The sequence below is a fragment of the Lepisma saccharinum genome, chromosome 4, assembly GCF_977018435.1.
Source record: "Lepisma saccharinum chromosome 4, izLepSacc3.1, whole genome shotgun sequence".
In the NCBI taxonomy this organism is placed as follows: Eukaryota; Metazoa; Arthropoda; class Insecta; order Zygentoma; family Lepismatidae; genus Lepisma; species Lepisma saccharinum.
The window spans coordinates 12,129,650-12,145,929 of record NC_139232.1 but is presented as its reverse complement, the minus strand read 5'-3'; the positions used below and the strand labels follow the sequence as shown (position 1 = coordinate 12,145,929).

Below are 16,280 nucleotides of genomic sequence, written 5' to 3'. Positions count from 1 at the left end.
TGTTACCTTTACATTATGGCTAATTCATACCACTTTAAACTAATACCGATTCCACCAATACTAATACCCGACCTTTGTAGCAATTCAAAAGTATTCAGATTATTTATAAATATTAACATATAAGCATAGGCGTAACTTGAAGGGGCAAGGGGGCCACTAACCCAACTTACTTAAAATTATAAGGTTTAATAAAATTTAGAAGCTAAAGGGATTTTTGTTAACCTTGTAGATCTCAAGAGAAATACAATACATAATTTTTGGATTTCACAAATGTAACAATTAATTTAAAAAAAATTAGTTCCTGGACACTATTTTTATGGGATGGAGAATTTCGATTCTAACCTCAAAGTTAGGCTCCAAGATATGTCCATGTATATAAGTATTAATCTTTAGACTGCCGAGCGGGTTTTCGAAAGTAACCTCTCTCTGGCCGCCACCTTTGCACGTGATTTTTAAATTTTACACTTATTTCAGAAAAACGTTATATCTCTGAGACTATTTGAGCAATCTACTTTAGGTAACTTTTGTTTTGCAGCTAGAACATCAGGGCATGCAACCGTGGAGGAATAGAAACACCAAAGCCAACAAGAGGGGTTGGGTGGGCTGCCGCCCCCAACTTTCAATGAAAAAATCATAAAAATGGGGAGTTTTTTTCATATTCCACAATGTAATGCACCCAGAAACATGAAATGACTTTCATTCCATTGAGAAAGGACCATTCTTTGAAAATAAGGCTAAAGTTTGCCTCCCCTTCCAAAAATAGCAGGGGAAGAGGGGGCAAACTCCCCATTTTTATGATTTTTTCATTGAAAGTTGGGGGCCGCGACCCACCCAACCCCTCTTATTGGCTCTGGCATTTTTAATTCCTGCACGGTTGCATGCCCTGATGTTTTAGCGGAAAAACAAAAGTTACCCGAAGTAGATTGGTCAAATAGTCTATGAGTTATAACATTTTATGTCAAATAAGTGTACAAATTTAAAATTCGCGCCAGCTTCCATACGTAACTTTGGAGTTGGGGGGGAGGGGGTTTTCTTCCACATGACATTTCAAAGTTTTATCTCAACATCTGTCGCGTTTACAACCTCACATACAAGTATGAAGGCCCTAAAAGTACATGAATTGTTTAATTAGCACGATGGTCCATGAGTGTGCCATCGGGTGACTCAGGCTATATTGTGGATGGAACACTCATAGACCATTGAGAAAGTAAAGGTTAAATGTACCCGAGCTTTTATTTGAAATAATTGTGTATAATTTCCAGAATATTTAGTATTTGAATTTCTCTTATTCTACATACTTTTCTGCTATTTTTCATTAATTGCAATGATGATAATGGACACACTCAAAGGCACACCCATGCCAAACTTAACCTCGACATTCTTGGCATGGAACTCTGGATATTTTAGATACCATGAAAGTGCCATGTAATGTTTTGTAACCAGCAGGAGATCCAGCAGGAGATGACTGGGCCCAGGAAAGTACTAGCTGGCATTGAAAATTAAATTTGAAGTGATCTTTTCTGACACTGTAAGAAGTCGGCTCAAAATATTTTACATCAACAAATGATTGTAAAGTGCCTGTAAAGTGTCTTGAATGAGTTCCATCTATGAATCAAACATTTTTAGCTTAAGCAAATACATAATGTACTCCAGCAATCTTGGATACAACAGCCGAAATCATCAGGTGTGAGTCAGGACATCTCACGTTTCACAACGATGGCAATGACTTCGAGTCAAAAACAGTCTCCAGGCCAATTGTTCCTTTACTTTGGGAATGAGGTCGAAATCAGACAGGGACACATCTGGCGAGTATGGTGGATCTGCTCGCAAACAGTTGAAAATTCGACTACAGAGTCTAGGGGTGGTCTTCTTGCTCAAGCTATACATTCCTCGTATTCACCTTGTTTGTTATTACCGTGCCCAAGTTTTCCCACATTAAAAATATATCTGCAAGTGCATTTTCAGTTATACTTTCTATGGCCTCTTAAACACAAATTACAGATTTGCTACCTTTTACTTATGATCACTGAGATACAGGGGGAATTCAGCTACAAGGTTAATAGATGAAACAAAAATCATAGAAATATATTACCTCTTGCACCATTGTCTGCAAAGATTCCAAGCTAGAAGATTTCTTCATGCCAAGAGAAGGTCCTAGTTCAAGACTGCGGCCTTCAGCTTCTACAGAAAGATAAACATTCTGAATGAATCATTTCCTTAACCATAAATTACATAAATCATAAAAATAAAATCAATTTAGATTACAGCTATCTTCAGTTATCAATGCATGACACACACATGCATGTAGGGTGTGTGTGCATGTACAATATATTTATATATATTATGGTATATGTGAGATGAGACATCACATACCACTTTCTTCAGCTCTCAAAAACAAAACAAAAAAATAAATATGTATTACACCTACATATTTGTATATTTCATAGAAACACTAAAACTGGATGGTTTTCTGATAGATGACCTACTATGTAGTAATATGAAAGATGGGGAAAATTTATTGATTCACAAGTTATTAGTACATGCATCTACATTTCACAAACAATATTAGTAAATGTTCCACATCACAATAGTCATCTGCATACAAAATTTTTAAAAGAAGATCATGCATATTTCTACAAACATTTTTAAAAAGTATATGTTTAGACATATTAGAAAACAAAAGCATTGCATATACAAAAGTTCCCTAAAGTATTGGTTAATTTCAAATTTCCATACAATTTTCTACTTTTACTTCAAGTATATCTGTTATTAGGATATTTTTTTGAAGTTGTCAGATTTGCATTGACAACAAAATACTATATGTCAAATGATGAACCAATATAAACTGCATATATTTTTGTGGAATTTCTGGGACAAATACAGTTCTTCTTGAGTGCAAAAGCAGCAATAATTCTTTAAAATTTGTTGAGATGACAGCAAATGGAGAAAGGCTTTTTTGGATACAAATGTAATAAAAGTCCAAGTTTTGATGTTACTTTATAATGATTAAAATGCTATTTGGCTGACCTATCGTCATTTTTACAATGCTTTTCAAACTATTTCAATTAAACTAGGACTGAGTTGATATTGATGTATCGGTTGATACCAGTGTTATTGGTACCAGAAGGTACTAGCTGAATTTAATCACAGATACCTCCACAATCAAAGTGTGGAACACCACGTGACAGTTTCGTGGAGTCAAAATATCCTGTCAATTATGCAAAATGCATATTTCTTATTCGAGATGGGCCGATATGAAATTCTGGCCATAATGATAAAGTACCAACATAAAATTTACCAATACCAATAACTGATATTCTATAAATCTCATATAAAATTCCAAATGGCTCTTGAAGAGTGTGAATGGTTCACTGGCCTCCTTAATAAATGTACATTACAAGATGACTGCAATGCTATAATTTTCATGTATTTGTATCGCAGTCCTTGATGGTATTGGTATCAGTTCAAAGTGGTATCAGATCAGCCCTAAATTACACACAATGAAGGGAATGAATGATAATTAGATGATATGGATAAGAAACCATAAAAGCACACTCTCATGGCCAAGCAAGGGCTTCAATACAGTGTGTGTGTTAGCATTTTAACATACTGTAATACAGTGACAGTACCAGATAAAGAAGCCACAGTAGGGCATCTGACTACCATGCGAGAGACCCGGGCTCAATCCCTGGAAGGGAAGAACCGGGATTTTTTCCCACCTGTTCAAGTAGCTCCAGAACCCACCCAGCAACATATAAAGTGGGTACCTGGAGGAAACTCTTGGTGGGGGGGTAAAAGTGGCCAGGGGCATGGTGCTGATCACATCACCCCCATTTTTTGCTGTGATCAAGACAGTGTGGGTCTTCATGGCTTGATGCAAAGCACAGGGGAACACTTTACTTTTTTAACCAGATAAATATTAGTGGGGCAGCAGAGGGGGCTATATTTCTTGAAAGGGGACAGTCACAATTAGTATAATTGGAAATACCATACAAAAATGGACACTTGGGATAAAGGAGCATTTGCTTATCTATTTTTTCTCATTTGCTCCTCTGGTGACATTACTGTTCTATTAGCACTTAATTAAGAATGTCTTAATTTGTCCTGTCAAATGAAGAAGCAGCTTGACAGCTACATGCTCATTCTTCTGAGTGTATCAATACATTGGTAATTGACTTCATTCCCTCCCACCTTCCCATTTCCATTATTCTCAAAAATAAGAAATTATGTTACTCATCCACAGTAAGAAACATGCAAGCTTCCCTTCACCAATAGATCCAAATTGCTTTTAAGGGACTGTTAAATGTAACTATTTAGTAAGAAGTTGTCTACACTAACTTGTTACATAAATTATACATGCAAAACAAGTCAGTACATACTTTCTGACCCAGTTTGTGAGCGTGTTATGCTTATTATAGATTCAGCTGAGTTAGCACGAACCAACAATCCAGTGTTTGCTATTAATTCTTTGCTGTATTTAGCTAGAAAAAAAAAGAACAAATACAACTTTATACATTAGCTAACTTGGTTAGGTAGCATTGAATCTTTAAATGAAAATTTATAAATTTTCACCATGTAAATTACAATAATAAGCAACCACAAGATGTTAAAATTGTGAGTATACATACTTGAGTCAAGCAAAATTTGTTGATGCTTCCCACTACAATAACACTACCATGTGAATGAAATAGGTAAAATATACAATGTATTAATGTTGTGTTAATCCAACTACTGCTCCAGTTGTTACAAAGAAATATTATCTGTAGCTCAAAAATAAAGATCTGAAGGTTTTTAATTCATGTTACAGGACTTCAGACATGGTAAGATATTAATATACACATGAAATATACTTATGTATCCACGTGACTGTTTATTTCATTCAATTAATTTTGATGACAAGTAAGAATCCTCATCGGAACTTGTAGTTATTAGTTGATATTAACTCTAGAAAGTTAAGGCTTCCTCAAATTGACAACGTATAAACACAAAAAGGTTTCCCCCACCCTTTTGGGCTTGGAACCCTCAGTACTTTCAATTGGTCATTACCTGTGGGGGGAGTGATACTGTGTGTGCTGTAAAAAGTAAGTAAAGTAAAGTGCTCCCCTGTGCTTAGCACCACGCCATGAAGGCGTATAGGGGGTGTGGGGGTAACGCCCCACACTTTCTTGATCCGGTCGTGAGTGGGGGTGATGTGATCAGCATCACGCTCCTGACCGCCTTTACCCCCCAGGGTTTCCCCCAGGTACCCATGTTATTCGACGCTGGGTGGGCGCCGGGGCCGCTTCCTACGTTAGAAAAGTTCCCGGATTTGAACCGGCCGGGGATCGAACCCGGGACCTTTAGCATGGTAGTCAGACGCGTTACCGACTGAGCCACCGCGGCCACACTGTGTGTGCTGAAGTTGATAAATTATTTGGTATTATTTTATCTGGGTAGTCATTCTGATGAAACGTTAGCTCTAACATAAGCAATAATGGCACATATATGTTTTGTTTCGACAATGAAAAATTCACTTGTATCACATCAAACAAAATTAAATAATGTGGTTTTGCTGCTTTTGACAACTCATGGCACAGCATCCATCTATCAAACTTCCAAGAAACCAGTAATAATTACAACACATTTAAGGTGCCAGTGGACACACTGGATCTAATGTGTAATCAAATGACTAGCAGCAGAAAGACAAAAAGATGGCTGCTCTGTGTCTGTTATGGCATGATAAATATTGCTCTAGTGAACAGTTTTGTGATTGACATGCACAAAGTCATCAATAACGATGAATTTCTGAATTGGTGGCAGCTTGAAAATGAAATCCACACTGAACTTATGAAGCCATAGATGACGAATCATTTTGCAATGCGCACCTTACTGTGCCTGCTACGTTTGTCCAGGGTCAAAATATTATATATGTTTATGCCTACAGATAAAATAGAGGCTAAGAAAAGAAGAAAACACAAGATCTGCACCTTCTGTTCATGCAAGAAAAGGAGGATGACAAAAATGTCTTGCAGCCATTTTTCCAAAGCAATATGTGGGGATTACAAAACAAACTGCTGTTTAAAATGTAACTATGGAAGTTAAATCATGTCGAAACGATTTTATTTGGTACCAATACTACAAGAAACAAGTTTCTTATTAGCCAATTTTAATTGCCAATAAAACTCCTCCTTAAGGTCTTAAGGTCATCAAAATGACTACACCTTAGCTTTAGCGTTCCCGGTTTTCCACGTTAGCTCTCTAGAGTTAATTCAATGAAATAAACAATGATGCAGATACGTAAGTACATTTTGTGTGTATATAAATTGAAGATTTTGAGCTTTCAAAAAGCAATTACATTAGAAAAATAACATTATGCATGCAACAATTCTTATTCATAAATTTGAGATTTTCTTCTGCATGTAACTTTGTAAAGTGCCTTGGATGTACACGTAATAAGTACAAGAAAAAAATGTGTTCATAATGTAAGTAATACTGAAACATTACATCTGAAGAGCAACAGTTATAAGATTTTCATTAATTTGTTCTACAATAAGAACTGTATGTCTGCAGACTACCAAAATTATTGTGAAACTATAGTGGATATAAATTATTGATTTGTATTGCGAACTACTTGAACTTTCAAGGATTTTTTACCATATAGGTACAGTGTGCCTCAAAATTTCTTAGATATGGGATCAGCATTTACATTCTGTTCATACAGTATGCTGGTCATGTTGCCAGTTCAGTAATAACTCTTATCAGCTTATAAGTTAGGGTTTCAAGTTCAACCTCATAGGTCCAGTGCCAATTAACCTGTCTATGTATAAAATGGACTTTGAACATATTTCACGAAAGTTTTCTTCCACTTACACTGCTATTTGTGCAATATTTACATAGTAAATGTTTCCAAGATGCCCTTTTAAAATTCAGGACAGTTTATTCTTAGAGAGGAAAATATGTGTAACACAAACTTTCTTTCAATACTTCCATTGCTAACAAACTTCAGTTTGTACTTATTTAATTTTTAGCTTCCATGACAAATGCTTAACAGGCATTACATTAACATACAACATAAATACAGAAAATTCAGACAATTCAATGTACTAATGTAATGATTACAGTGCTACACACAAAACACAAAACTAAAATAGAGTTGCCATGCAATATATTCATGCACCGAACATTTTAAAGTAGTTACCCTACTGTGATTAACTCAGGGAAGCTGATCATCAATCTTCGTTTATCTACAAGAAATATGCTGAATGTAAAGTGTTTGAATAACAGCTTAGGCGGAAGTGTGGTGAGAAAAATAACATCAACATGGCCAATATACAAGCAAAACATTCACTGCAAATTGTATATAAATATCAACCAATATCAGTGTTTTGAGAATAACATTTTCGGAATTGTATTTGCAGAATATATACTTCCCACTCCTTACGAGGAAATGTGTTTTAACCAAAACTGTATTTCATACATGGTAAAACATATGTATACATCCCTAGAAAATGAAGGTTAATTTTGAACACTAATGACTTTATATAAATAGGGCAAGAAATACAAAACTATGGATTAAACAAGAATAAATATGTAAAGAAGTTGAATATGGAGCAATATGTGTGTAGAATTTGAGTGATATAAGGATTGTGATATTAATTAAAGAACTTACCAAGTTGGAAATGTGTTTTGTAAGAGAACTCCCATTCTTTCTTTTCTATCCCTATTACTGTTTTGTTGAATTTTCTATACAATAGAACTTTCATATTATTTGTTCCTGTGAATGTTATATGCCAAGTGAAACACAGAAACAATATACAGGGTGGTGTATTTTGGATCTACCAATGTCACTTGGCAATTCTGTCCAAATGTTGCATGCACAAGACTCTCCCATGTTTAGGCAACTGCTAGGCTCACAGCCTGCCATGGAAACTTTTGACCAGTTGATATGAAATGTGGCAGTGGAGGCATTCAACCAAACTAGTTCCATTCATGAGATATGTACAGTGGGCACTGCACAGGAAAGCATCAGGATATAGGACTAAATCGATACCAATAAATCTGTAGCAGAAAGTATACGTTGGATTATATTTACTGGTACCGGTGGATACCTTTACAGTAGGGATGTGCCGAAGCTGATTACAGATGTAGAGAAAATTGGCAGAAATTGACACATCGGCATTGGTATCGGCATTGTCAAAATTCCGATATTTCAACCGGTACAGATAATACTAGAGTCTTACCTTCTAATACTTTTTACATTCTAATTTTGAAAGATTTATTGAAAATTAGGTTATGATTCTTCATCATTGTAGAGTTTTTGTAATAAAATTATTGCAAACTCTCATTCAGAGGATCAACCTACCTCAAAATTAGAAATAAACGTTGCTGAACCAACTATTCCACATGACCAGGATCTGCTGTTGTATTGGAAATTCAAAAATGAGTATCCAAACCTGAAGCAAGTGGTGAGAAAATACTTGGGCATACCTGCTGCATCAATATTCAGTGAACAAGTGTTCAGTGTTGCTGAACAGATGAAGTAGGTTACTTCCAGAAGTGCATCAAAAACTCGTGTTTCTGAAGTTGATTCTGCCAGCATTAAATTTACAACATTAAAACAGGAATTATTTGCATCTCTTGAGAATATATATGTATATACATGTGATATGCAATAGAAATGTACATAGCAAAATTTATTAAATTTATTTTTGTAGTGCTGAAAATAACATCCCATTTCTGTTGAATAATCTTATGTATTGTCTCTTCTCTCTTCCTCTAGTCCCTTTCTGCCATCATAGCGTAGGGTTGGTTGCCTCGATCCATCTCCTCCATTCCTGTCTGTTTCCCATCATTCTCTTCATCATATTTATTGTCTTATTCCTTTCTCTTCCAATCTTTTCCATTCTGTCTTCAAACATTATCCTTGGTCTTCCTTTACCTCTCCTACCTTGCACCTTTACTTCTAGAATTTGCTTTACCTTTTTGTCTTCATTCATTCTGAATACATGTCCCCACCACTTTAGCTGTCTCTTTTCAATTATTTTCTCTAGCGACTCCTGTTCCTCTTCTCTTCTTCTCATCTCTCTTCTTATGTATTGGAATCGGTTAAATATAGACATCGGTATCGGTTCCAAAAATTATCGGTGAGTACATCCGCATCGGTAATTTTCAACTTCGTCACACCCTACTTTCCAGGATTTTGATTGGTTGCAGGGTCCGGAAAAATGCCACGTGACATTTTCATCTTATTCCTGGAAATTGCACAAAATTTGAATTTCTGTTGATTTTGTAACAATATTATGTGAACAACTGTATTTTGTAATTTCATAACAGGTGTTTCTTACATGGTAAATTGATTCATATAATTGGAGCAGAATGCTAGGAATTTAATTCTTGTAGTATATATTCTTGATAAATAATACTTTCATTAGTGTGTGGTACTCACCCCTTGAATCCTGTTTCGATTCATGCTCTGCCCTCTTCTGGTCATTCAGCTGCTGCTGTTGGAGTTGGAGTTGTCTCTGCCTTTCGCGTTCTTCTCTGTTAAAAAAGGATACAAGTTAGGCAACTTCAGTGAACAGTATCAAAATGTAACTACATTTTAGATGCCAAAAAATATATGTACATATTAAACATCAGTTTTTATTTTAAGTCCACTTTATGTACAAAAGCCTAATCTTATTTGAAGTCCACTTTATGTACAAAAGGCTAATCTTATTTTAAGTCCACTTTATGTACAGAAGGCTAATCAGAACTGCAGTTTCAAGCAGCATTTGAATCACTATGTACCTCCACAGAGTATCGAACCCAAGACACCTTGATTACAAGGTGACAACATTACCATTATGCCATTGGGGAGGCCATATTAAACTTGAGACATGTTAATGTTAAATTATGTATACTCCATTAAATGTAACTTTATTTTTCTTCTAATTTAGAAGACATTTTCCACTTCAGAAATAAAAGAAATATTCTACAATTCAAATAATATACAATACAACTACAATATGCTGAAAAGTCAATTTGTAAAAATACCAAATCTCTATTTGAATATATCAGCACTTCACATAATTGTCTACATAGATATATTAAAACAAGAGTATTAAAAGTGATGTTACCAATTTTAATGGATGCTAATGCATAAAATGTTCCAAGTTCCTACTAATACTGATATTTGAAAATGCAAGTAACTTAAAGCTGTTTGGAACACTTACAAAAGTGACAGAAGTTGCAACTCTGCCATATAATTGTACAATTAAATTTTGCTTTGAAATATTTTTAATTAGATCAAAGGTTTGTTGATAAATCTAATGCCAAACAAAATTTTAATTCAGATTCGCAATAATTGAGAGTTCCACATAATTTCCAAGTAATCTGGACAACATGAAAGTGTGTAAATGAACAGGATACCCCATTCTGGAAAGATATTCTAAGGTTTGTGCATCTCTTACCTTAATCTTTTATTTCTTTGATAAGTATCGGTGTTCTTTGCATCCAAAGCAGCATGCCGTTTTTCAGACATACTTTGTCGACCAAAAGCATCCCTTGAGAAACCAGCTGCAGCATCTTCTAATGATGTCCTGTAAAAGAAATACAAATATTTAATTAATTTTCGTAATAAAGTAGCAGATGAATTTTTGGTTTGACTGGATAGAACACCTCTGCAGCCAATTTTCTGCTGACTAACCACATAAGTTAAAACTAGATGTGTAAATATCAGAAAACGAAAACAAGGTATTCCAAGTGCTTTTAGAAAGTATATAAAAGTAAATAACATTTATCTAGGAGTGAGAAACTGTAAGAACTGGTACACCTTTCAATAACATTTAAGCTCCCAGATTCATTTTCCAACATAGATCATACATAACACTATGTTTCAATTCTTGACACCACACATGAAATTTGGCAGAGACTGTTTCTAAGCAGACTTTACTTATTCTTACAGAACATTTTTAAAAAACTGGGTAATTTTGGCTCACATATGTAAGATATACAGGTGGTGGACAAATTAATTTGAACACCCATATAACAACAGGTCGCAATTCATCCTTGCAGTACAGCCACGCCACCTGGTACAGAAATCTGCCACATAGGGACCATGAAGGTAGAGGTATCAGTGTATCAGCAGCAGTCGTATGGGTTGTATAACATTCTGCTATCAGCCAAACGCTATTATGTTCGACCTCTCACTTTCAAAATGGCATGATCATTGGAATACACATGGCTAGAGCCTCAGTGACGAAAACAGTCAACCTTGTGGGGTTGCAAAGAGCACGGTGTCAAATGTGATGACAGCCTACAATAAAGAAAGTAAGGCATCATTTTCGTAGCAGAAAAGTGGTTGAAATTTGAAGCTTACTGGCAAAGATAGGCAGGTGTTGAAGTGGATAGTGACCCAAAAGCACAAGATAACGGTGTCTCAGATAACCTTCGAGATGAAATACCATCTCCAGACATCTATATCAACCAAAACTATCCAACGGGACCTGCATACTAGGAACATTCATGGCAAAGCGGCTATTCCAAGCATTGATGACACCATGTAATATTACATAGCGTCGAACATGTTACCGAGGGCACAGAGGGTGGACACAGCAGCAGTGGGGACAGGTCACCTGGATTTGATTAATCTGCATTCACATTATTCTAGACCACCTGGCATATTTGGGTGTGAAGAACGATTGCAGAAGTTTTTCATGTTGAATGCCTCCTTCCTACTGTTAAACGTGGTGGGGGTTCGATGATGGTGCCGGGAGAGATGTTCTGGTGTAGTCTTTGACCACTTGTAGTCCTCCATGGGGGTCACAGCAGAGGAATATTGCAGCATTCTGGACATCTCAATCCTGGGATCCGGACAGTGTTCCCTGGTGAATGACCTGCATTTCAAGACTACAGTGCACCCATTCACACTTTTTGGTGCATTAACGCATAGTTCAGTGAGTGCGAAGATGAAGTGGAACATCTCATATGAGCTCCTCGGTTGCCTGATCTTAACATAACTGAACATTTGTGGAGTATTTTGGAGGCCAAAGTCTGAACTACATTTCAACCTCCAGCCACACTTGCTGAACTATAGACAGTTTTGCACGAGGAAACATTTCTCTTTGAACATGTGCAAGACCTGCATTTGTTAAGTTATGGACACTTCTGGGGTGTAACGATTCCATTGAAAGTTAGTGGAATTGTTATAGTCCTTGACTGTACACCCCACGTCGGATACATGATGTAATTTCAGCCAAGGTTGTGTCAACTTCCCACGAATAAAGATTTTTGTGTCACATCAGGGTGTTCATATTTTTTTCTTCACCACCTGTATATTGTGGACAGAGAAGGAGATCTGGAAATAGGAATGCAGGTGCAAGTTCCAATCGGACAATGTCATTGCTGAGTTCATGAAAAGTGGTGACATTGGCCGGGAGGAAGTCATGCCTGATCGATGAATGCCATTTGGGGAAGTGTGCAGAGAAGGTGGGTGCGAGAGTGAGGAGAGAGAGTGGCATTCTGGAAGTGAGGAGGTACCAGGACAGGAGAGAGACGGTGCTTAGGTAAGTGAGAGGGATCTTCTTCTTGTCCACATTTGGGTCTGCAGGGTCTCAGTATTATAATATATGGAATAGTGGTCAAAAATGAATAACGAGTGTTTCTACTGCTATATCCCCGTACCGCCAATAAGGTAGTTCAACAATATTTTATGCTTGGCAATAAGTATACATCTTTATTTTGTGTCATATGGGTAATCTCTCAGTTATTGTAGATTATAGGATTATAGATATACTGCTACCACAGTAGATTATAGGATTTTGTTTCTAGGTTTATTCACATAAGGGGGTTTATCCAGAATTTTCTATGAAAATAAATGAGGACTTTGTGAAAAAAATATGGGTGTTAGGGGTGTATGAATAAATCACTACTGATATTCAGTACCAACATTCAAATAAATGATGTTGAAGTACAAAATGTTTCACTGCCTTTGCTCATAAATACAGTGTTATTCAAAAAATAAATTCACAATTCGAATTAAGTGCAACTCGTGTTGTTGCATACGGAAAGAGTAACTCAAAAAGTAATATTTCAGTGACAGCCTGCAACCGTATAAATGCCAGTGATGCCACATGAACACTTTTCCCAAAATGGTTACTACCCCAACAGAGAAGGCATTTTGTGTTATGGAGTTTTGAAAGTCTGAGTCTGCTACCACAGTGAGTCGCAAATTCAGCACCGAATTTGCTTGAACTTTGGAGGAATATTTCCTGGATCTCTTCTAACTGTTCCCCCAATGTTGATGGCCTCACACTCCTTTTGCCTTTGCAGAGACATCCTGTCTCTTTAAAATTCCTTGCCCAATCATAGATGGATTGTCTGCTACGTGGAATCTTTTTAAATTCGGTGCTGAAATTACCACGTACTGCGGTAGCGGACACAGACTTTCAAAACTCTGTAGCACTGTAGCACAAAAAGCCTTCTCCATCGAAATAGCAGCCATTTTTGCAAAAAGAGGTCACGTGGCATCACTGGCAGGTACTGCGGTTGCAGGCTGTCACTGCTGAACTACAACTTTTTCAGTTACTCTTTTCATACATACATAACATATTAGCCTATCTCAATAACAACACAAATTACAAGAATTTCAAACTGTTCAAAGATGCAAATGCCTGCTTTTTATCTTTAAACATTTATCATACTTACTGGCTTGCATATGTGATGTCGTGGCCATTTGGAGGTCCAGGTTTTTCATTTTGCTGATTTGAAGGTCTGCCATCTGGTTCATGATCACTTCTGTCCCCAGACAACACGTTTTCTGCCTTCCCCACCCTACAAATACAAAAGAAAAAATAAATATTTTAACAAAAGAATTGCATGTAATATGACAAATTAAGAATTTGTGGAAAATGTTTGATAATAAAAATTAAATTGCATGGGAACATTTGTGAGAAAAAAAGCAATTGAACAAATATTACTTTCACAAGACAGTCATCAGAATTAAAATAGTGTATTTTACTGAACTCTACAGTAATATACATAGTTGTAATAATTTGCAGTCACCTTGAATTTGGTGGCAGCCTGTGAGGTACATATTCTTCCTCAATCATGATCATTTCTCCTGATGGCCGATTTACAGTTGGACTTCCCAGCTTGTCAACAACATTCATAAGCATGGTTGTATTCCAAGTTTCATGGGTTGCCTGAAATATAGGATAGAAATTAGAATCAGTATTACTTTTTCTCCTGTAACAGTGAGTAAAACATTCATATAATATGTATGTATATGCATGTGAATTTATGTCTGTGTGTGTATGTAAACTATTCAACTTTTGCAAGTTATACCATCCAACAGAAGTTTGCTGAACCATGGACAGTGATGGACCTTGATTATACAGTAAATAACCAACAACCTGAACCAATCACTGCCATCTATTTCATATCATCGTTCACCCTCATAATCATGATTAACCTATGGCAACAAAAAAGTGTCATAAAATAAGCAATTAGAAATATAAATAATATCCCACTTGTGACATTATCATACCTAGTGATGTTTGTATGAATCCTTTCTGTTACTTTACTGCAAGTGATCTATCATAGTTAGCAACAATGTTAATTAAATGTCTCAAATTTATGATGATAACTACAATTTTCTACTCTGTTGATTTCATATATTCCAATAAGCTATCTGCCAGCTCTGTGGTCAAATTATGATCTCACCACCAAAGTTCCCAGGTTTGAATCCCAGCCTGAGTATGAGTGTTCTTGCATTAATTTAATCTAATCATCAATCATTCTCATCATTTCAATTAGTGAAAAGTGACAGAAATGTTACATAAAATAAGAAACACATAAATGTAAACTATTATCCTTGACTCCCAACAATCCTAAACACTTTCACACAAAACCACACAAATTGGGACTCAGACTGTTGCTACTACATCAGCACAATGAATAATTTCATCTCTGTAAATTGGATATCTACTCTGAGAATGTTACTACATTAAAAAAGAACTTAGCACTTACCCTGTAATAACTTTCATTCCGGAGAGCATTATTTTGGCCTGTTAACCTGTCAATTACAGGATTCCTCAATGCAACACCATCAAGATTTCCTGAAATAATAATGAAAATTTTATTAGTAACTAATTATGGTTGATGATTTTGGTTGCAAGACTTTTGTATGTTCAGTTGTTTATGCATGCAATTTGGAAACTGGATAAAGGATAATAAACCGTTCGAGCAGGCCTCATCTCCAGGAAAATATCAACTCAGGGCAAGCCCTGGCACCTAGACCTGTTGGGTGAGATGAGTCAAGGCAAATGGAAAATAAACCTTTTCCTACTCCCACAAAAATAGGCAATAGATAGGCTGGAGAGTTCAATGAACTAACTGATCTCCAACTATGCACAAGATGCTTCTTAATTATTATTTTTTTTTTTTTGGAAACTGGATAAATCAGTTTTTATCTACACAAGTTCTTCATTCCTTTTAACAGTTACATAGAATGTAGAGATTTTTTTATTAGAAATAGTAGTAGCAATTATGGAAGCATAAACACATCTTGCACAATTATAAAAATTAGGATGAGCTGACAATGGTGCCAATGTATTGGTATCAGCCGATACCCATGTATTGGAAAAGAATCTGTTGGGTTTTATTTACTGATACTGGCCAATACATTTCCAGCATTTTGTCCTTCATGAGGTCTGAAAAATGCAATGCAGCACTTTCGCAGGGTCTAATTACCTGGAAATTATGCAAAATTCAAAATTTCCATTTATTCCATGGGTAATATTCTGATGTAATACTTAATATTTTGAAACAAAATTCTGATAAATTGATGCTTATAATTGAAATGTAATACTAATCCACTAATATTAATCAATATTTTTAACAACTTTTAACTGTTACAGTTTTCAAGCATCATTATTGCTGGGAATAGGTAACAGTTTATATATTGGTAGACAAAACTACAAGTAATTCAGGCACCAGGCCCTTTCTCTCAGGAATCAGTTTATTTTTCTTTCAAATACAAGCTAAGTAAATCATGAATCCAACTAAAGTAAGTCATGAATCCAACTAAGATAAGCTATGAAATGTGATCTTAAAACATTTATTAACTAATACAAGATTGGACTAGAAGTAATTAATTCTTGCACTGGAGTGGCATTTCTAAAGAAGGCTCAACTGGTAATATATGGGTATCTGTTCAAAGCAGTATCAGCTCAGCCCCAAAAAAAAAAATACATTTTTACTCACTGTATTTTTTGTATCCAAACAAGATTATACTTTCACTAATGGGAACCTTATGAACA

The 16,280-nt window shown here is 35.8% G+C and overlaps 1 protein-coding gene across 11 annotated transcripts in view; it reads right to left on the bottom strand.

Moving 5' to 3' along the window:
* The window catches only part of baz (par-3 family cell polarity regulator), a 459,446-nt gene that overhangs the window by 44,733 nt on the left and 398,433 nt on the right, over positions 1–16,280 (bottom strand). For 10 of the 11 annotated variants that reach the window (XM_083120313.1, XM_083120316.1, XM_083120309.1 and 7 more), the window contains 7 exons: positions 14,989–15,077; positions 14,023–14,162; positions 13,666–13,791; positions 10,431–10,559; positions 9,425–9,519; positions 4,380–4,481; positions 2,093–2,181 (listed from right to left, as the gene is read on the bottom strand). In XM_083120313.1, coding sequence (XP_082976439.1) covers positions 2,093–2,181; positions 4,380–4,481; positions 9,425–9,519; positions 10,431–10,559; positions 13,666–13,791; positions 14,023–14,162; positions 14,989–15,077 — 770 coding nt within the window. The remainder of the gene's footprint in view (positions 1–2,092; positions 2,182–4,379; positions 4,482–9,424; positions 9,520–10,430; positions 10,560–13,665; positions 13,792–14,022; positions 14,163–14,988; positions 15,078–16,280) is intronic. The other variant, XM_083120315.1, reaches the window with a different exon arrangement.